The 22,930-nt window shown below is 43.3% G+C and overlaps 1 protein-coding gene across 3 annotated transcripts; it reads right to left on the reverse strand.

The window, feature by feature from the left end:
* Positions 1-228: 228 nt before the first annotated feature.
* ZDHHC5 (zinc finger, DHHC-type containing 5) lies at positions 229-22,522 on the reverse strand. Of its 3 annotated transcripts, none has more exons than XM_005884765.2 (12): positions 22,501-22,522; positions 18,746-19,925; positions 10,708-10,829; positions 7,829-7,986; positions 6,718-6,890; positions 6,463-6,565; positions 5,726-5,817; positions 5,151-5,283; positions 4,356-4,479; positions 3,850-3,962; positions 2,054-2,913; positions 229-1,545 (listed from the first exon to the last, which is right to left on the reverse strand). In XM_005884765.2, the coding sequence occupies exons 2-12, from the start codon at positions 18,847-18,849 to the stop codon at positions 1,380-1,382; spliced, it is 2,148 nt and encodes a 715-aa protein (XP_005884827.1). In that variant the 5' UTR covers positions 18,850-19,925; positions 22,501-22,522; the 3' UTR covers positions 229-1,379. The 3 variants fall into 3 exon arrangements, with proteins under 3 accessions (XP_005884827.1, XP_005884826.1, XP_014387664.1); XM_005884764.2 differs by lacking the exon at positions 22,501-22,522 and adding an exon at positions 21,304-21,342; XM_014532178.1 differs by lacking the exons at positions 18,746-19,925; positions 22,501-22,522 and adding an exon at positions 16,025-16,113 and having other exon boundaries at positions 1,048-1,545.
* Positions 22,523-22,930: the final 408 nt, after the last annotated feature.

Raw genomic sequence — 22,930 nt, forward strand, 5'->3', positions numbered from 1 at the left:
AGACTTTAGTAGTTGCAAATGATTTCCCATCCCCAGGAATTTTGGGGATTAAATCACTGGGGGAAAAAACACCAGGACCTGTTGTTTTAAGTGGTTATTTTCACCACAGTCCTATCTAAAGATGGGTCAGGACCAGAGAAACTTCTGAGGCTTTCTTTATGACTCTCCACCAGAGACCATTCACCCTGCCTTAACCAGACAAAATAACACAAGTCAGGGGGTAGCTGGTTAGATCAGGATTTCTTTTTATTCCTTGTTGGTTTAAAATGGCTAATCAGAATAAAAAATAAAATGGCCTCTATCTAGAGGCTGGGGTCTCCCCTGTTTAGAGGTTAGAACCCAGGTATCTCCTCTACCCAGCACCATACTGAGGTGGGCTGAGGGGTACCTCTCAAGGGACAATTGGAGGGGCTTAGGCCTGCCACTCCTCCTCTCTATCCCATTTTTGGCATGTGATGAAAAATATTGCTTTTTGGATTCTTCTCTCCTAGCCTTGGATTTAAAAATGTTAACTGTGTGTGAAATGGGGGAAGGATTTGAGGGGCTAGTTGAAGAAGCCGACCCTAATCCTTCCATCCCAAAAAGGGGATTATCCAGTTGTTTCTGGAGCTTGGCCAAGCTCTTTTCCTGATCTCTCCTCCACCAAAAACATCATGGGGCTGTGACCCCTTTCCTGGGAAAACTAAGTGCCAATGAGCCCTGAAAACTTTACTCTCTCCTCTGACCAAGACTTCAGACTCGCCTCTCTCCAGTTCCTTTCCTGATCACTAGGCACCAACAACAGGGGGTGCTATTTTCTTAATTGGTAATGGACAAAAGAGAGAACCCTGGGGCAAAGGAAGACTTCTATTCACATCTTTCCTCTTCTCCTGCTGGTCCCAGGAATGGGAAGAGTAAGATCCCCCTCTTAAACATCCCTCCCTCATTTTCCCATCCCAGGATAGATATATAATTTCTTTGATATTTATAATATATATATGTATATATATATATATATGTACACACACACACACTTGGTAACGCAGAAGAGGAAAAAAATAGAATCCGTAACAATAATAAAAAAAATTATTTCTGGTTTAAAAATGATCTGGTTCTCTCCAGGGCGAGCAATTGCACAAATGTCCACTGAGTCTGGTCCAGGGGTTGAGGAAGGGAAGGTCTTAATAGGTAAAGGGGGTTGCTGCCCCAGTCTCAGGGCCCCAACTCTCCGACTCCCCAACCCCATTGCATTTTATAAAACGCTCCTCATCCTCTTGGAATCGGTGGTTTAAAAAAATGTCCATGCAGGGGAGGAGAGCCCCTTGAGGAAAGGAAGGTGGCCACCTGGGGGGCCCTTTGGTGCAGGTGCAGAGGTGTGGGGGAGGGGAGGTGCCGAAGGCTCACACCGAAATCTCATAGGTGGTGCCACCTACTCCTGACACTTTCTTGACTCCTCCCCTTGTGGGGCTACTGAGAGGTGGCTGGCCTGGGCCAGGGGAAGCTGAGCCTATACTCTTGGGCTGCCCATTGGACTTGCTGTAGGCGGTCTTGAGCTGTACTTCATCTCTGGGAAGAAAAGAAAGAGAGGTGTCAGGAACTGGGACACAAAACACAGAAAAGGGAGACAGTTTTAAAAGTTGGGGGGGAAAAAATGATGTACTTTTCTCCATACATACTTTTTTTAGTGTGATGAATAACTTTTAATTAAATGATTTGTACTTAAATATGCTTTCTTACCTAAACATTCCCTTTTGTTTTATTGCACTGCTTGAAACAAGCCTGATTCCCTATCTCCTATTTATTTCTTCTCTCCAATAGCAGCTATCTTGTATATTTACACTCAGACAAATAAATTTTTAGGAGGACAGGATTAAGAAAAAGTATTAAACTTCAGTCTCTTAACAGGAATGGCCCATGAAAGCAGCTGGAGTGAAAATGAAAATGAAGAGCTATCCACAAGCAGGACAACCCTGGGTCCATTTGCACTAGAACATACAAGGGCAGTCCTGATGCCTTCTACAGGGCAGGATGCTAATTATAAGTTCGCTGAAGGCCAGGATGGACTAATACTTACTTGGGTGTCAGTAACGGCTGCAAGGCCACTTCTTCAGTCTCAGAGACACCAGGTTGGGCTTTTTGGCTGCTATAAGACATGGATCGGCCCAGGTATGGAGCAGTTGGGCCTGATTCAGGGGACCCCAGTCCCCGGCCCCTTAGTCCATCTGGCTTGCCAAATCGGGGCACAGCTGGGCGTCCCAATGGAGTCTTGCCCAAGGGTGACCTCTTCGAATCATCTGAGGAGGAACTAGTACGAGGGGCATGGCCTGAGCCTGGTGTCGACTGAATGCCTGAGTCCCCCAAGCCTGGTTCTTCCTCTCGACCTGGGAGTGGGGGTGACTGGCGTAGCAGCTTCTCTCGTTCCTGGAGGGAGGCCACGATATGGCGCGACAGATTGTCGTACCGGACTGGTGAGGGCTCTCGGTGTACTGGGCCAGTTGGCACCAAATGTGGGTGCCTCTCAGCTTCCCGCTGTTGAGCCAGCCGGGCTGACAGGAAGGGAGAGGTGTAGCCTAAAGGTGTGTCTGGCTCAGGCCCTGCCTGCACTGACTCAAAGTCAGGGCTGTCGGAAGGAGTGAGCAGGCTGTCATAAGATAAACTTCCATTGCGTGTCTGGTTAGCCAGGCTCTTATAGGAGGTGGAGGTTGTGCCCTCTGAACGGATGGACTGCAACTGGCCCAGCTCAAAGCCTGTGCCCTGGGCCGACTTGAGGCTGGAGGAGCGTGAACCACTGGACAGTGGATCGAAGTGAAAGCTTTTGCCAAAAGTGGGAGAGCGGAAGCTCTCTGGCTCCAGGCTGGGTTCTGACCGGTAGCTGGGATGGCGGCTGCTCTCTGCAATTGAGGTTGGCTCCTTCAAGCTGTCACCACGACTCAACTGGGGGAGAAAATAAAGCAGGCTCTTAGTGCTGCTCCTCATGTGACAGATGCCAGGTCCCAGAGCCCAAGGAGTCCCTCAAAAATGGCCTGTTACATGCCAGCAATGTTTAGAACATTTGTATGCATTATCTTGTTTAACCCCTAAAGCAAATCTCTGAGTTAGTACAAATAATACCACATTTTAAGATGCAGAAAATAAAACTTAAGTAACTTGCTTGTGATGGGTTTGAACTTAGGTATGACAATCAGTGCTTTTATCTATTTTGCTTCCTTGCCCCCCTTTAATGAAGTAACATCAACGAGATTCAATCCCACTAACACAGTGGTCGGCAAACCGTGGATCGCGAGCCACATGCGGCTCTTTGGCCCCTTGAGTGTTGCTCTTCCACAAAATACCACAGGGCACAGTGCGATTGAAACTTCATGGCTCATGCACAGAAGTCAGTTTTCGGCCTGGGCGAGTCTATTTTGAAGAAGTGGCGTTAGAAAGGGGGGGGGGGGTCAGTCGGTCGGGCAACGGGAGACACGGCGCAGGCGGGCCGCGGGATACGCAGCGCGGGGGAGGCGCGCACGATTCATGCACAAGTTGAGGATGGGAGAGCTGGAAGGGGTCGACCTCAGCGAACATACCTCAATCAGATTGAGGATGTTTTTAGCAAAGGCCAGCTTAGGAGTACCCTAATTAATAACAATGTACCTACCTATATAGTTTAAGTTAAAAAAATTTGGCTCTCAAAAGAAATTTCAATCATTGTACTGTTGATGTTTGGCTCTGTTGACTAATGAGTTTGCCGACCACTGCACTAACACCAACAATTAGTAAAATGCCTTTGATTTTCTTTTCTTCCCTCTGCCTCTTCTTTCCCTTCTCCCAATCTTTTTCCCAGAACAAGTGGCATATTTACAACCCTACTGCTTAGGGAGAACCCAGTACCTTGGCGCTGGAAGAGTGAGGCATGGCGGCTGATGTGCTGCTGCTACTATAGCCTGGCCGATACTTGTACATGGTAGGTGTGGGGGGGCTGTCCTTGCTCAACAGGCTGCTGTCTGTGGGGAAAAAAAGGCCCAGAGGAACCACTTTACAAGCTATGCTCTTAACCTAGCTAGAGTTCCTTAAGGTAGAGGAGAGAACAAGGTAGAAATAAGTATACTCAGCCAAGGGAACATGATTTTGTTGAAATCAAGACTAAAGACTCCTATTAGTTCAGATCTCAGTGAATATACCAAACAGGATGCTCTCTGTCTAAAGCTGACAGTTCCCCCACAAACATCTAATTCACTGCCAGTAGCTAAGTGGTATCCCCTTTCTCCCAGCTGTTCAAAGTAGTGGCTCAAGTGCCACCTATTGGGTGTTCTCAGCTACAGCAAAAGCATTATCTCCTAGCCCTTGCCTGTATCTGCGCTATAATTCAGTCACCTTCTCACTCCTGCTGCCCTTACCCTCATTAGCAGCCAGATTGAGGTGTGTTCGTAGCCCTGTATAACGGCTCAGGTCCGGCTTAGGAGGAGGTGGAGGTTCAGCATCTGCGGACTGGCTCTCTGTAATCTCCAAGCTTCCTTTAGACTGGATAAAAGAGGGAAAATCAAGGCATTAGGCAATTCACAAGTATTAAACTGGTAACAGAGGAGTGTTGGAGAGTCAATTATATATTTCTAAACGGACTGGAAGACAAGGGACAAGAGTCAGTTTGAGAATGATACTGGATTAAAAAAAGTTTTCAACAAGAGTTTAATCCTGCCATTTATTTGTGGGTTGGTTTTTGTTGTTGTTAATCCTCATTTTGAGGTTATTTTTCCATTGATTGTTGTGTAGAAGGGCAGGAGGAAGAGGGAGAGAGAAACATCATTGTGAGAGAGACACATCGATTGGTTGCCTCCCCCACGTGGGATCGAACCTGCAACCCAGGTGTGTGCCCCTGACCAGGCATTGAACCCCTGACCATTCGAGCGCAGGCTGGCCTGGGCTTTGTTCATTTTTACCATTAACTATTTGAGTTCCAACCACCTGTAAGCTACTATCTTAAGTCCTATGAAGACATGGAAATGAATGGACTCAATTTATAATGTCACTAAGTTACAATCTAATGGAGATAAGATATATATTTTTAAGTAATTTTAACACAAGTCAGAAAGTGATAAATACTATAAGAGATGTAAGCTAAAAGCATGTTTCCATTTCTTTACCAGGAGTGAGAGCCTCCAAGTTACCTAATTTTGCTCCCCTAAATTCCTCACCTTAGTTCTCCTCAGCTCTCCCTGGATGCCATTGTCCATGATCTTCACAGTTATCTGCCCATCTGACACTTCTGGTCGAAGGAAGGGAGGTCTGATTACAATGGTCTTCTCTTTCTTTGGTCTCCCCAAATACCTGAGTGTTAAGAATAAAAAGGCTTTCATTCATTCATTCATTCATTCATTCATTCATTCCAATGTATCTACTGATTGCCTACCTTGTGTAAAACATTTTTACACAATAAACAGTCCAACCAGGCCAGTGAAAAGATCAACATTGAACAGATTTGATTCCATGACTGTAATAAGACTAGGCCTTTGGGCAGATAGCTAGCTCAGGACAGTCTGGAGTAAATCTCAACTCTCAGAGGAAAGTAACCATAATACCTGATGAGTATCAACTGAACTCATGGTGTCCACTAAAGGATGGCATGTCTTTCCCGTGTAGGTACTTCCCATTCTAAGAGAACCCTTCCTAATGGCAGTCTCCCATTAGACGTTCTGGAACCAGAAGCAGCCCAAAGGAGACAAAAGTTATAATGAAGGGTGAACAGCAGACCAAAGGGATATAGATGTACCTGGGTGCTGGGGAACTGCAGAGTACACGGCTGACATTGTTACAGCAGCCATTGGTGAAGGGGTTCACACCTCCCCGGAATTTACCCGTAACCTAGGAGGAAAAAAGGGCCAGAGCAGTCAGACAATGAGTCCCTGACTTCCAAAGACCAAAACACAAACCAATGAAAAATTATTGTATACCCACTATCTGGGAGATACAAAAAAAAATGAGTAAAACAATCCTGCCATCAACCAACTTCTACCTAGGATAGCTAAGAATGGCAACTCTAGAATCAGTGTCCTCAGTTCAAATCCTAGGTCTTCCTCACCATAGCTATCTCACCCTCAACATCAGTTTCCTCATGTAAAATGGGGATAAATAGCTCTCTGAATATTGAAAACTAAGATAATATACAAAATAGCAAGCAAGCAAGGTTAATTATGCACAAAAATAACTGTCTTTAAGCAGCACTATAAGCTTCTTGAGGGCTGACGCAGATCTTTTATTAAGCTTCTCTAAGCTCGGAGCCCAAATTGTCCAGTATAAGTGGGCATTCTGTAAATGCTAACTAGAGATGGCTTCTATTCTCAAGTTTGCATGAGGAAATTGGACACTACCTCATAAAACATATTTAGGGTGCGGGGCAAAAAATATAGTATTTAGGTATCCATTTGTAGAAGCACAGGCTAAACACTAATCACAGGACTAAAAGACAAGCCCTCCTCTGCAGAGGTCTCCCATCACTTCTTCCTGTACCTGTTCATTGGTTGTGCGTCCACGAGCCACCAGCACCACATGAAATCCCGTGAGGCCAGCTACAGGGATGAAGAATAAGCCAGCCACACACATCACTGCCATCCTGAAGCCAAACAGTCAAGGAGAGCAGAGCAACATGATCTCATCTTCTCCAGCCCATACTGTAGCCATCTTCCCTTGAGCCTTACTACCACAGGATTCAACCTTCCTCACTCTTCCCCCTCCCAATCCCACAACCCAAGCCTTAAAGGATACGTGACAGCCGTGCAGACCCCTGAGAGTTCCTCCACGTGGTAGAGGACATAAAGGAGGCCAAAGCCAAACACACCCATAATGTGCACTGTCAGGGAAAGGAGGAAGAGGAAGAAATAACGGTAGTTCCGGCGACCAATACAGTTGTTCACCCAGGGGCAGTGATGATCAAATTCCTAGGGGCAAAAAGAGAGAATGAGAGGCATCCTTGGACCACAGCACTAGATCACTTTTCAGTCAAGAACACAAACAAATGGCAGAACTTAACTGTTGTTTTTATCTATGATTATGCTAATCATTTAGTTGCAAAATTAAAACAGGAAACAGGATCAAGCAGTTTATCTTGCTCTACCAGTCTCACAGGAAGACTTCCCAAAGGTTGATGATCAAAGACCAAAGTTGCCTCTCAAAGTTTATCCTATGTGACCAAGGAACTCTGAAATGGAAGAATGTCAGAGGCTTTGCAAAAACATCAAGATTCTTGAGAAAAGAGGCTTGAAAGGAAAATCTGATAGGCAAATGCTTATAGCTACGTAAAAACTGATTGGGGGGGGGGGGGGGGGAGTCAAAAATAAAAGGGCCCTGGCCAGTGTGACCATCCTGGGCATGGAAAGGTTGCCAGTTCAATTCCCAGGTTAGGGCACATGCCCAGGTTGTGGGCTCCATCCCTGGTAGGGGGCATGCAGGAGGCAGCTGACCTATGTTCCACTCTCACATGGATGGTTCTGTCTCTTTCTCCCTCTCCCTCTCTCTAAAAACCCCCAAAAAACACAAAACCTTAAGTAAAATGAAAAGGACACAGGAAGAAAAAATATAACTAAAAATTGAATGCAACAGTATGATGATGTAAACGCAAGAGATAACACAAAGCCAGGACACATAACCAGAAAGATGAGCCAAGGGAAGGAAGGCTAGAGCCATGAATCCTGGTGCTGGGAAAGCCTAGGGCACTTGGGGTCCCTCCTGTAACAGAATATTTGCACTCTACCTCTCATGTACACACTACCCACATAGTTAGCCAGGACTGTATTTCATGCACAGGATTCGATCCTTACTCTATGAGACGGAAGATCACTTGGGTTAAGCATCAAGTGACCCCACTCAGGGTTCTTACCTCCACACAATTGTCACAGACACTGCAGTGGGAACATCGAGGAGGACGGTAGAATCGGCAGGTGGCACACCATTTCATACGCACTTGGATGCCCTTGATTTCCACTGTTTTGTAAAGGGGAGCTCGGAAGTCATCTTCCTTGTCTTCATCCTCCTCAGCTGCAGAGAGGAAAGTCAATAAAAAAACAACTGTGCCCAAACTGTACCAAGCATTAGGGATGCAATGATATTTAAAATACGGCCTCTGCCTTCAAGGAATTCAAGACTAATGGGGGAGAGACTACGAATTAGTAACTAATACTGTGAGATCAGCTCTTTATACAACATTATTGGAACACAGTTGAAGAAGCAATTTATTCTGCACTGGGAAATGAAGTTCAAGAGAATATGACTCGCCCGGCTGGCATGACTCAGAACCAGAAGGTCATGGTTCAATTCCCGGTCAGGGCACATGCCCAGGTTGCAGGCTCATTCCCCAGTGTGGGGTGAGCAGAAGGCAGCCAATCAATGATTCTCTCTCATCATTGATGATTCTATCTCTCTCTCCCTCTGCTTTTCTCTCTGAAATCAATAAAAATATTTTTTTTTTAAAAAGAGAATATGACTCAGAGGTGGCTGTGATATGTATACACTGATATTCCCAGTTTACATACTATAAATTTATGTAAACTATCTCTGAGCTGTGAAATTATAGGTGATACTTGTCTTGTTTATACTTTCTATATAATGAACATACACTATTAAAATGTTTATATTTAAAAATTTTTAATGCTATTTATTTTGAAATCTCTGATCCTTCCACACCATCATCTATCAGAAGTGAGTTCTCTATTTTTTTTAAGTACTATATAGTTATTTGGTTACTCTTATAACTTAACTAGAGGCCCAGTGCATGAAATTCATGCACTTGGCGGGGGCGGGGAGGTGTCCCTCAGCCTGGATTGCAAGATCGGGCCAGGGAGAGATGTGGGAGGTTGGCAAGCCTGGGAGGGACCACGGGAGGGCTCCAGGGCGTGTCGGACCCATCTTGCTCAGTCCTGATCGGCGGGACCCCAGCAGCAAGCTAACCTACCAATCGGAGCGTCTGCCCCCTGGTGGCCAGTGCACATCATAGCGAGCAGTTGAGCAGCCTTAGTACAGCATTAGCATATTACGCTTTGATTGGTTAAACAGACAACTGGACGACCAGACACTTAGCATATTAGGCTTTCATTATATAGGATACATAGTGTACCTAATTCATACAAATGTCTTTCCTATCTTCCCTTCATTTGAAAGCAAGGACCTTTTTAAAAAAATCACCCCTAATGACCATAATGTCTTCCATATAGATCAGCGACTTTCAACCTTTTTTATCTCATGGCACACATAAACTAATTACTAAAATTCTTTGGTACACAAAAAAATATACTTTTTGCTGATGTGACAAAAAAAAGGTATACATTTGATTTATTCACACCAGATGGCTACTGTTGTGTTGGTTGTCATTTTTTTCATTTGACAATCTAGAAAAGAAGTCAGTGCCCGACTAAATAGTCATGTTTTAAAAATTCTTACAGGCCCTGGCCAGTTTGGCTCAGTGGATAGAGCGTCGGCCTGCGGACTGAAAGGTCCCAGGTTTGATTCCGGTCAAGGGCGTGTGCCTGGGTTGCGGGCACATCCCCAGTGGGAGGTGTGCAGGAGGCAGCTGATCGATGTTTCTCTCTCATTGATGTTTCTAACTCTCTATCCCTCTCCCTTCCTCTCTGTAAAAAATCAATAAAATATATATTTTAAAAAAAAAATTCTTAAGGCACACTGGTTGAAAATCATTGGAATACATAAATATTTGACAAAAGAACACTAAAAGCTCATTAAAATAGCCCTACTTGTCTTTAGGAACTTAAAGTTCCTTTCATTCATCTGATACTTGAAACAAGTTACAAATGAAGCACAATAACACAGCTTTTTTTAACATAATGAATTTCAGAAAAACTTCACCTCACCAAAGTTGCTATCCCAATTCCACTTGTCTCACTTTTACAAGATAACTTCACATTTGAGAGAAAAAGTAGGTGTCTTCATCAGTGTCTTTCTACTTCTTATTCTATCAATGACAGTTTTTACTCTCACCTCCTGTCTCAGAAACAGCTTACTGCTTCTGTATGCAAAACCCTTTTACCATGCTCTCTACCTTCCATCCTACTGAGTTCAGCATTTCATGGCTACAAGCTTCTGCCTAGAATGTCCTTCCCTTCCATCCTCTACTTGGTAAAGTAGTTCCTATCTACCATTAGCAGCATTTCCCAGTTTATACGGGCACATATTAGTGCACACTTTTCTATGGTCTCACAGAATCTTGTTCATGCCTCCATTACAGTTTGTATCACACTGTTTTGTTTTGTTTTAAATATATTTTATTGATTTTTTACAGAGAGGAAGGGAGAGGGATAGAGAGTTAGAAACATCAATCAGTTGCCTCCTGCACACCTCCTACTTGGGATGTGCCCACAACCAAGGTACATGCCCTTGACCGGAATCGAACCTGGGACCTTTCAGTCCACAGGCCAACGCTCTATCCACTGAGCCAAACCGGTTATGGCTGTATCACACTGTTTTAACTGCCTAATTCATCTTGGATAGTATTGTGCCTAGCAATACCGCCCAACCAGTATGTTCAAAATATATTTCTGCTGAACAGATAACTGAAAAACAAAGAGTTGATTCAAAGTGAATCACATGGGTAGAAGTTATGACATACAGTAGTACTAAAGGCCCTGACCTGCTTTTCATCATTAGACTATAAAAGTATCCCAAAACCTTGTCACTCAATGTATATGCCCAAAAATCATTATTTTTTCAAAGGTAATAAGGAGCTTCCAAAAAAGAGGAAAATCTTACCTCGAGGGAAAATCCCTGGGTCCATGAAGGTGGCCATGCTGAAGTTAGCCAGCACAAAGAGAAAAACAATTGCATTGTAGATGGGCACTGCAGGTGACACATAGCGGCTTAGTCCTGGACAGCTGCACAGATAAGAAAGAAAATGAGGGGCTGCTTCTAACACTCTGGACACCAACCATATAAAGATTCACCCCACATACTTATATTTAAATCTTGTGTAGTTCACCTTTGCTGTCTCCAATTGTATCCTTCCCAACAAATGTGTCTAGTTTCCCAAAGAAATGCTTATTTTAGATCAAGGTACAAGACTCTGACTCTCTCCTACCATAACCCGTTGCACTAAAGGTCTGTGTTCTTCAGATTCTTTCTTCCCTGGTGGATCTTTCCAATGTTTTAGAATCTGCTCTTATCTCCTTTTTAAAAAGGCACAAGAGTTAGGGACTGAGTATGTAACTAATACCAACTACACTCCCTTCTCTGTAGCAGCCTTGAGGCTTCTGGATCCCAGCCATGCCCCAGTGACCTGTACTTTGGCCCAAAGCATGAGATACCACCTGCCTCTCTGGCTCCCACTCCCTCTGGCTTTGTACCGCTCTCAACTGCCTAACATTTCTTCACTGTGTCAGATATTCCTGAGAGTTTTATTCATCTAGAAACTAGTTCTCAAGGTGAAAAAATAATAATACCCAAATATGAATGGCACAAAACTAGACTTCTTGAGGTCTATAAATGAAGCAGAAGAGTGGGGAATAAAGAAAAGATTCCAGGCCTGGCCGGTGACTTAGCTGGAATGTCATCCCATACACCAAAAGGCTATGGGTTCGTTTCTAGGACAGGGCACATACCTAGGTTTCGGGTTCAATCCCCGGTCAGGGTGCGTACAGAGGCAACCAAAGGATGTTTCTCTTTCTCTCCCTTCCTCTCTCTCTAAAATAACGCTTTAAAAAAAATAAAAATAAAAGAGAAGATACCAGACCAAACCACCCTAAATCCTGTAGGTAAAAGAAGCTGGTTAAATATATCCACTATTTCACAGGGTCCAAATCAAGAAATATGCATAAGGTAACTTTTCTTGGATTTAAAAAAAGAAAAGAAAAGAGTGCCCCAGTCCAGGATTACACTCAGTTTCTGTCTGGATGTGAGTCTAGTAGGAATGCTGCAGGTGCTCTTCCTTTCTCTGATGATATTCTGGGAGCTGGAAGTTTCAGAACACAGATGTGCTGCTTGCTTTGTCAGTAATATCAAAGACCCTCTCTCCTGTCTCAGCTCAGGAAAAACTTCCCATTACAAGACAGTGGCTAAAGACCCTAATCTGCTTTGTGGCTGAGAACTTAATCTTTAGAATTAGAACAGCATCTGTCTTTGTCCCCTTTATCTAGACCAGTCAGAAGGAAAGGAAGAGTTCATTAAAGGAAGCAGGGGCCAAGAGAACATGACAGCATGAGTCTGAAGAATTCATCCACAGCAGTCCTGGATTCTGTTGTGATGTGTCTCTACCAAAACAAAAAGCACAGCCCTGAGCAGTGATTCAAGACAGTTCATAGGAATTGAGCTCCTTAATGAGATATAAACTAATAAGAGACAAAGGTGATGGTCACAAAGCATCTAAAAGTCTTGACTACCACCATCTATTTATTCAAATTCCATTAAAATTTTTTTAAGTAAATATTATGTGCAAGGTTTTTTAAGTAGTAAATATCAATTAACTCTTAGCTTCTCCTAATCAAAATTGGAAGATAATGAAGTAATGAAGGTAGAGTTAAAGGCACTGATTTCAAGGAAAAAAACAGATCTCCCATCACAGTTCTGGGTTTATTATCAGTCTCCTACGGAAGCCTCTTCCTCTGGGGTTTCTTTGGTTCAGAAAAGATGTCCCCCTATTTTGGCAGGTTTTGGGGTGAACTATAAGCAAGAAGGAAGAATCCTTACACAGCCCCACCTAAAGCCTGAGTTCCTAGCTCCTTGGGAGGGAGAGAAACTGAAAACCAGTCATCCAGGTCAGAGCCCCTCCCTAGTACTTAGCTGTCACTTTAATTTCCGCCTGGGAAGAGGAGAAAGGGTGACTCACTTGACTCCTACAGCCTGGGAAGATAATTAGAAGGGAAAAAGAAATTAAATCCTTAGAACACTGAGGTACCATGATTTAAAAGTCTCATTCCTAGAACTGGCCATTATGGCTACTGTGGCGGCCTCCTGAGCTTCTGAAAAAAAATAAATAAATAAGGGTATTTCTGTTCTTGAGGGAAACCAAGGTGAATGACAATGAGACATCAGCTACTTCACAGGCCCAAATGTCAGCCTTTCTGACCCCATTCTTTCTTCAGTTTCTGCATTTCCAAACAAAGAAAATCACATAATTTCTTCTGCATCTGGCCAAACTCTGGTATAATGAACCTTACCCCTACAACCTTCCTGATATCAGCCTATCCCAAAGTGTGAAAACCTAGAATCAAGTTCCAGGATCTGTTGCCAAAATAAAGCCTGTCCTAGAGTTGGCAGTTTCTAGAAATGATACAAATAAGTGCATAGGCAGTATTTGCTCCTAGATGCAAATCAGGGACCTACTGCTTCCAACCTAAACACTCTAGCTCAGAGAGCACCCTACCAAGGAGAGGCATGTGTGAGCAGTGCCTGTTCCTGCCATATCCCATTCTGTTTAGCTCAGGGAGAAGACTGCTGTTGCTACAGTATTCTGCCAGATCCTAGGTGACCACCCCAAGTAGCCTGTCTGAATCTGTTGCCTTTGATGGAAGGAGATGAGAGCTGAGCTGAGAGGAGTTGTTGGGGCTCGTCCTCAGCCTATAGCAATAATCATAGTGCTCCAAAGCACAGGGAGTGGCCGCAGCCCAAAAGGCTGGCTGACTGACTCACTGATGAAACTCCCATTCCTATACCAACCCAGAAAGAACAGGTTCTTCTGCCTACCCATTCAGCCCTCCTGTTTTCGAGCCAAATAAAATGGGGAGAGTAGGTTTCAGTACCTACACTCTTGAAAAATCTGTTTTGTAGCCATCTCTCACACTTCCTATTATAAATGGTTCAATTCCTAGTACAAAAAAAAAAAAAGAGGACTCAAGAAGCTTTGATTTTAATTCTCTCTCAATCAATATTTTGCTAGGTAGCCTAAGGTAATCCACAGAAAACTCTCCAAGTTCATTACTTCAACTACATAATACAGATATGAGACTGGAGACAAAGTCTGAAAAGATCCTAGAATTCTTTTTAAACCAGACGGCTTAATACTGGGCATTCACTGGCTAAATGATACACATACACACACACACACACACACACACAAACACATTACTATTACATCCATCATCAATTATCATTCCAGCTCCACCTTCATCCTTCATTCCACTTCCCCATTCTGAGGTACTGGACATTCAAGAACACTTGAAACATAGGCACTACCCTCCCTGAAGGACAAGTCTATACATTCCATCCATGCCTAACACATAGTTTGAATGTATGATTAGTGTTCCTTGCTAATGAGGAAAGGTTGAAATGAATACCCCACTTCCTAACCCCTGGGATCAAGATTCCACAGGAATACAATTTCTTCTCTTATAGGTGGGTAAGTTCCCCTTAAAACACTTCACTTATGGTGTGTGTGTTACTCAGACTTTCAAGCAGTTCAGTGCAAGACATAGGACCTGGACACTTACTCCTGGATGAGAAAAAGGAAAGGAAGGAAAAGGAACAACCACTGCTCAATTAATGCCCTAAATCACAAGACTGCTCCCACTCAAATCAGGTGCTAGCACCTCCACAGTCATGAAGAAAGAAAAACAGAGGGAGAGTCACTCCAGTTGCCCAACTCTCTGGGGTAAAAGGGTTGGGAGGGGCCAGAGGTAGAAACTGAAAGGAAGAAAGCTCTCTATGGATGGGACACTAGAAAGACCATCACAGATTTCTGCACAACCCAGACTTTTTTATCTTTCCTGCAGAGGACCACCTGCAGCAGAGATGTACCCCCATGCACACCCTAACCGACCTTAAAAGTAAACAAAATGAGCCCTAACCGGTTTGGCTCAGTGGATAGAGCGTCAGCCTGCGGACTCAAGGGTCCCAGGTTCGATTCCGGTCAAGGGCATGTACCTTGGATGCGGGCACATCCCCCGTAGGGTGTGTGCAGAAGGCAGCTGATCGATATTTCTTTCTTCTCATCGATGTTTCTAACTCTCTATCCCTCTCCCTTCCTCTCTGTAAAAAATCAATAAATTTTTTTTTTTTAAAGTAAACAAAATGAGACACTGGTTGACTTTATTCACAGTTTGAGGAGACTTGAGAGGATACAATTCAGTGATTTATTTCAAAGACCACTGCCAGGAGCCCTAAAAAGGTTTCAAGGCTCCTCAGGAAGACAAAGAGTATGCACCAAGTGGCTGGGCCTCTATGCACCTGCCTCAGCTGAACCAGACAGCTCTACCCTTATGTTTTATGTACTGGGGTTCCAAATAAGATCTCATTTGAAAAAGGTCATGGTGTTTAAATAACTGCTCTAGGCCAACTTCCTCATTATACAGAGGAAGAAACAGGTCCACAAAGTTTAACAGGCTTTACCAAAATCTGTCTCCTGACCCCCCAAAAGTGTGCATTCCTTTTACCTAGCACTGACCCCTGCCAATCACAAAAGGAGGCTTAGTAAAGACAAAAAGGATACAGGCACATTATCTTAAATGCAGAGTCTAATGCCTAATTAGAAGGGGGAGGGTTACTTTAGCAGACACTCTCCTTCCCAAGCACTAAAAAGAGGAAAGAATTAAGACATGATCCCCAATAACTCACCTGCTTAGTTTTAGTACTGAAAAAAATCAGTGAATGAGGGGGATTAGGCTTCTAGGAGGAAGACCTGAACTGTTCTATTCAAGCTTCTCTGGGGCAGAAGATCACCATTTTTTGATGATCAAGCCCAACCGATAATATCTGCTCATAGCTTTCCCTACTTGGCAGGTAAATTACATCTAATTGGTTGAAGCCTATATGCTTCCACTAATTATGTCTGCCAGCTGAAAGGGACTTTTTCTCCTACTCCCAGTCCTCTAGGTCCCAAAGTAATTCTCACCTGGGGCTTGTACAAATGGTTGAAAAGATAGTTGTAGCCTAGGGAAGAGAATAGAAGGATGACAGAATTGTTACAGATTTAGGGCCCCTATTTGGAGCTGGTTCAAAGAGAGCCTTCCTCTTGTCTCTCTACTTGAAACCATAAATTATTTTCTAGGTTGTATACAGTTTTAAACAGAGGGTTCCCCAAGGACTTGAACCTCAAAAGGGATAGAATATGTAGGAGAACAGTTTTTTAGATCAGTGGCACCTCAGTCCAGATGTATGCTTGTAGAGGAACTGCTATGGTTAGATGGAGAGGAAGAGTTGAGAATTTCAGAGGTTCAGGGTGTTTATGTCTCCGCAGATGGGCGAGGAGACTCTAGCGAGGAAAAGAGAGCCCAGAAGTTGGTCCTGAGGAAAGTGCCAGGGGGAACTCTCACCAGGCTTCGAATTTTGGATTAGAGGCAGTAATTCCAAAGAGAGTCAATATTGTCCTCCAAAATTCTTTTTCCTCGGGCTACGAGACCATAGAATAAGGAGGGCCCCTACATTTCTGGCACCAGGGAATGGAAAAGTAGGTTAAATAGTTTCAACTATCAGTTGAGAAAATGTCTATGTCAGGACAACAATTTGTGGCAAAACTGGTATAACCAGCCAAGCACTTCAATGTTTTCAGATTAGCAAAGTAAGAGCAAGGATTCTGCTCAAGAACAAATGCATTGAAAGAGAGAAACCACCTTGAAGGAAGATAGAACCTCCCCAATTAAGCAGGTCTGAGGGTGTCAAAGTGGTCTTATATATATTCCTCCTGACACAGCACCACAAGGGCTACAAAGATACTAAGATCCCATATAAATGTCTCATGGTTAAAATGTTGATTCTACCTACCCATAATAGCAGAAACCAAAATAAGGATGACACTAAAATTCCCTCCTCCTTATTGGCAGTCAATGCATGAAGAAGGGCAGGACACTGAACATGTTGAGACAAAGATTATAAAGACCAGAGACGAGCAGGGCTGCTCTAGATCCCTGAAGGATTCCACAGGTAAGTTCAGGCTGGAGAGCCGGGGGCAAGGAAACTATGACTTCTACTCATCTGAGGAAGAGGTGAGAAATAGGATGGTGCTTGTACCTTAGGTAATAGATCTTTCCCTTATCAAAAAACTAAGAGCCCTCGCCCTAACCGGTTTGGCTCAGTGGATAGAGCGTCAGCCTGTAGACTCAAGGGTCCCAGGTTCGGTTCCGGTCAAGGGCATGTGCCTTGGTTGTGGGCACCTCCCCAGTAGGAGGTGTGCGGGAGGCGGCTGATCGATGTTTCTCTCATCGATGTTTCTGACTCTCTGTCTCTCTCCCTTCCTCTCTGCAAAAAATCAATAAAATATATATTTAAAAAGAGTTAAAAAAAAAAAAAAAACTAAGAGCCCTAGCCAGTTTGGCTCAGTGGACAGAGTGTTGGCCTGTGGACTGAAGGGTCTCGGGTTCGATTCCAGTCAAGGGCATGTACCTAGGTTGCTGGCTTGATCCCTGGCCGGGTCAGGGCACATGCAGGAGGCAACCAATAGATGATGTTTCTCTCCCTCTGTCTTTCCCCTTCCCGTTTACTCTCTCTAAAAATCAATGGGAAGATATCCTCGGATGAGGATTACCAAAAAGAAATAATTAGCCCTTGCTAGTTTAGCTTAGTGGATAGAGCATCAGCCTGTGGACTGAAGTGTCCCGGGTTCGATTCCGGTCGAGGCACATGCCTGGGTTTCGGGCTCAATCCCCAGGAGGCAGCCAATCAATGATTCTTTCTCATCATTGATGTTTCTATCTCTCTCTCTCTCTCCCTTCCTCTCTGAAATCAATAAAATATATATATATATATTTTTTTTTAAAGAAATAACTAAATAGAAAGCATCACTATTACTTTGCTGACCCATATTTTTTAGAATTCCTTCTGGCATAAGCTCAATTTGAGAGGTTTCCCTCCCTCCTTTCTCAGATTTAATTCCTGTTCACTATTTCTTCCCGTAATAGTAATTGCCAGCAATTCCTGCTTCATTCATCCTTCAATGAGTCCAAACTGCTTTATTCTTCACCACTTCATTTTCCTCTTCCCAGCAACCTCCCATTGCTCTAAATAGCACCTCACAATTAGGTTTAAGCCCGAACTACAGCAAAGTGAACTCCCCAGAAATATCTACCATGCTCAGATTGTTCCAAGAGCTACAACTAGAACACCAACTCAATGCCTCGACAGTTTAAGGCTCAGAAGGCTGGTCCATGTTAATTATAAACAGGTAACAGCAAAGACGTTTCCCAGATGGGTGACAGTTAAAATACTGGGGAAAAGGGGAAGAATAAATCAGTCTCCTCCAATAACAAGCCAACGAACAAAGTCTGTATATCCCAAGTGGGAAACCTTTTAATATCAACTGTATTTCCTAACACAACCAGGGAATGGAAGAATTGCTGCCATTCCCTTCAGCAGGAACTAATATAAAGAAAGTCTTCTAGGATTCTCCTCCTAAATAAAATTTGCGTTCACTTCCCACTGGCCTTCACTCCTTAAGTAACACTAAAAGCTAAAACTCTCTCAATGGTATATCTTCTAAATCAATTCTGAAATTCTCCAGTACTCTGTTCCCATAATCTTAAATTTAAGCTTCGAATAACCAGGGGAAAAGCCACTGCTAGCGGCTGATTGCTTAAGCTGCTTCAAGCCTCTCTGGTGGTTTCCTCCCACTTCCTTCCTAGTTCAGGATCATCTAATGATGGAGCTGGGTAGGAAAATATGAACATCTGTGATTCCAGAGGAAGGGAGGCAGGGAAAGGTAGAGGATTCAATGGAGTAAAATCTATACCATGTTTCTGGGATTCAGATTTACCTTTATCAGACATCCAACACCCAGTCGCTTGGCTTTGAAAGCAAAACTCAAGAGAAAAACTAGCCCATCACCTCCCATGGAGTGCCCCCCAAATACCACTGCTGGGAGAAAACTCACGTAAAGGCAAAGAAGAGGGTCGTAGCTCCCACTAAGAAGATGGCGGCTGCTGAGACCGGAACATACTTGCTGGGTTTGAATCTCTTTCCAGACTCTGCGGGCATGTTGGAGGTCTGATGGGAGATCTGCCCTGCCGCATAGCCCAGGCCCACACAACGGCAGAACAGACAAGAAAACGGGATGAGGGCAACACCGGAGATAAGAGCACAGGACACCAGGGAAAGAGAAAAATTTAAATTATCACCCTTCCCCCTCCCAAATGAAACCAAAGGTCAAAAGATCTCAAATGAAGGAGAGCATATGGGAGGGGGAAAGATGATTCCAAATAATGAATAACCACCTCCCCAGAACGAGGCAGGAGACTAAGAAACACAACTTGTACAATTTGAAAACTGGAGACAAACAAGAGGCTGTACACATGCAAATGGTTGCAGGTAGACAACACAGGCAGTCAGACAGATCAAGGAATAATAGCTCATGGATGGAGATAAGTCTTCAAAAGGAAAGAACGGGCGAGTATCAGGGTAGGGCAGAACACTTCGGACAAGGAACAATTCTTCGGAAGAGATACTGTAGTACCTCCACGACTACCACACTTCCACAAAATGTGAGCTTCACCCAGAGGTGTGCCCTGTGCTTCTATTTTAATCCAAGAAGGAAACTGGGATTTTCAGCTTTAAAGAGAAACTGTTTTTACTGTAGTCCTTGTCTCTTTTAGGCAGTTTTCTCAATGCCACCACTCCCACACCTTGACTTCAGGGCTTGTAGTATGGCAATGGTGGTTTAATTTTATTTCTTTTCTCTTGATGGCTAAAGCTGGGCAGCAGCTGTTACAAGACTGAGTTGTAATCCTTTTCTTTGAAGGGGGAGGGAAAACAGAAAGAGCAAGCTTGTCTGTCTTCAATCTCTTGTTGTTATTCTCAAGCCCTTTTAGGGCTCCGTTTTCTAGAGAGTTCATGCAAAACTAAAGGGAAACATAAAATCCCTGAGGCCATGTTCTTCCCAATAAGCAAAATTAAGATGGAAAAAAAAATTAATTCCACTCGATACTTTTAAAAGATTACTGTGAACGAAAGCAAAGTTCCAAAGATGTCCCTGTTTCCAGGTTAGTGTGTCTGCTCTTTTGTCTTCAATCTTGGGCTGTCTGAATGCAGAGTTCAACTGGGTTACAGTGCCTCACCTGGAAAAAACAAAAACAAATATATTTATCAAAGGAATTCTTTCAGGGCATTTCTTACGATCATTAAGGCTCAAACCCCATAGACCACTGTTTAAAAGTGCCTTTTGAAAGAAAGATTAGTTTCCACTTCACTTACGTGTCTGATGGGCTCTTACATTTACATTCTAAATGCTGTTCATATTAGAAAGAGAAGAACATGGCTTCACCTGGCCTAAGGTCATCAAAGAACTAGTTCTTGTAAGGGGGCCATCGTACCTGACACAAATAGTAACAAATATCAAAATCTAAAAACAAACAAGGGCCAGCGTGACGGGCAGTCCTAGACAAGAGATTTCTCTTTGGACAAGGAATATTTCTTGCTACGAAAAGAGAAAAAAATAACCTCAAAACTAGGGCAGTAAGTCTCATTTCCTTTCTGTGTATGTGTGTGTTCTCTCTCTCTCTCTCTCTCTCTCTCTCTCTCTCTTTCTCTCTATTTTATAACCCTGAAGAGGTAGAAGCTCAATATTTGGTCTTCTAGAGTAACACATGAAAGGACCTGAATGAGAAATGTGCTTGCACTGAAAGGTGAGATGCCCTCTTTAGGAAACTGAGTCAACCCTAGGGGCTGGTCCTTTTTTCCCAATTCAATAGTTTTTTTATTACTACATTGGTCTATTAGGAAGTCAACTGAGCCCCACCTTCCTCAATATGATTAAAAGTAACAATTATTTCTGCTGATGGTAGTAGCAAAATAACACTAGCATTTTGGATTTTATAGGGTGCTTTTCATCTAGTGATCTCAAAGCACTTAACTCACATTATCGGAGACAGAGTCCCTTATCCCACCCCATAAAATTGAAGGCTAGAGAATGCCTGAGGCTGTTCCACTGAATCACTTGAGCAGTCAGGTTCAGAGCCCAAGAGTTCACATGCCCCTTTGCCAACCCAAGCCCTTTCTGTCTCTTTCTCATCCACTATACTACCTGCCCAGTGGTGACAACTGGAATCTGCAGACCAAAAATTTTACTTGTTAGAATTTATGCCGAGGCCGGTTTGGCTCAGTGGATGGAGCGTCGGCCTGCGGACTGAGGGGTCCCGGGTTCGGTTCCGGTCGAGGGCATGTGCCTGGGTTGCGGGCACATCCCCAGTGGGGGATGTGCAGGAGGCAGCTGATCGATGTTTCTCTCTCATTGATGTTTCTGGCTCTCTGTCTCTCTCCCTTCCTCTCTGTAAAAAATCAATAAAATATATTTTTTTAAAAAAAGAATTTAAAAATAAAAGCTTTATCACACCCAAGTGATCTAGGATTTCCCTTAATACCAAGGCAGAGATCAAAGTATCAGAAGATTCAAATGAAATACAAATGTGCCCTGGAATTTATTACTTCCTCTCTTACCTGTGGCATGGAAGGCAAAGGAACCCTTCTTCAAAAAAGATGCATTGTCTCTCTTTAAAAAACTGTTTTAGAGGGCCAAACAGCAATATTAGAAGTGAACACCCAGATAGTACAAAAAATTGTTAACATCCTAAAAAATTCAAATCCTCTCTAGTCCCTAATTTATGATTATTTAATTCTCAGTTTCCTAAAACAATCAAATCCCAACCTTCTGAATGTAGGCCTAAGTAACTTTGTTAACAATGAAAAGCAAATTCTTGACTTGCAGACAATACCATTAAGCTTTCCCCTCAAAACCCCAAAGATTAAAGAAAAATGGGAAAATGTACTGCTTATATTTTATCTAGAGCAGGATATAATTTAGACAGCATATGGTATTCCAGATTATATTTTCTAACAGAAAAAAAAGTAACTTGGGTTAATACTGCCACAGTAATGCAGGATCATAAAAGGCCATGCAAATTTGGGAGCATTATACTGAGAAACATCTGAGATGTTTGGGGGATATACATTACAATGGACAAGACATAACCTAAGAATTTATTGGGTATTATAAAGACATACCAAGGCTTAGCAGAAGGATGTGGGAAGTAAGGATAAGATTGCAGGGTGAGTGTGTTTCATCAGAGCCAGTAGTCTGGATCCATACTAGTATGAGGTGTACAAGCCATGTGTATGACACAGGCAGAGTAATTTATGGAATGGAATATGTATATATGAAATAAACTAGAGAATATGTGCTTGAAAGCTCTAATAAAAGTTTAATAAAAGGACCTCCTTAAAGGGTGAATGGATATGAACAGTACCAGTAAAACACAAGTATTGTTTGTTGAAACAAAGAGATGTAACAGTACAACATAGTAAATCTGAATACAAAGTAATCAAGGTCTCATGGAATAATCCACATGGCAAGATAGCTGAAAAGTCAAGCAGAAGTTTAACATGGGCGTTATCATTATATACCAAGGTAGCAAAGTACACGGGTATATAATTCTTGTGAGCATTAGGTGGGTTTTGAAGAATGGGTGATAATGAGCATTCTGAAGAGATTTGATACAGGACAGAGGGATACTGGGATAAAAGGATAGAAATGCGGATAGAAGATCAACCTAGCCAAGAAACCATTAATCAGGAAGTGAAAAATCCAAGACAGGAAAAGGGTCTACACTACAATATAACACCTATCTGATCTTATACCTTTCATAACTTTAGGTCACTTTCTTACTTCTCATGTAAGTGTTTTCATTCAGCCAAGTGGACAGAACATCTTCCACTTCCTTGTCCCATAAAGAGAGAGATTCCTATTGGTAAAATTTAGCAAATACATCCGAGCTCCGCTTGTATTAAGTACAAAGTACTAAAAGCATGAAGCACCGGCTGGTGGGAGTGAGGAAGCGGACAGACGGGAGAGAACAGGTAAGAGGATGAGGCTTGAGCCAAAATAAGTATCAGCAGAGTGGAGCGAGGGACCCGAACCGGAGGGAGGAAAAAGGGGAACAGCACGCAGTCCCCTCCCAGAAGCTGAGCGAGGAGAATCACGGTATGGGGCAGAGCTGACCGAGACGAGAGGACGGAATTCACTGGGCAGGGCCCACTGGGGCTGCGGGAGGCTGCGGAGCCCAGCGGC

This window comes from Myotis brandtii, unplaced genomic scaffold (genome assembly GCF_000412655.1).
Source record: "Myotis brandtii unplaced genomic scaffold, ASM41265v1 scaffold854, whole genome shotgun sequence".
Lineage (NCBI taxonomy): Eukaryota > Metazoa > Chordata > Mammalia > Chiroptera > Vespertilionidae > Myotis > Myotis brandtii.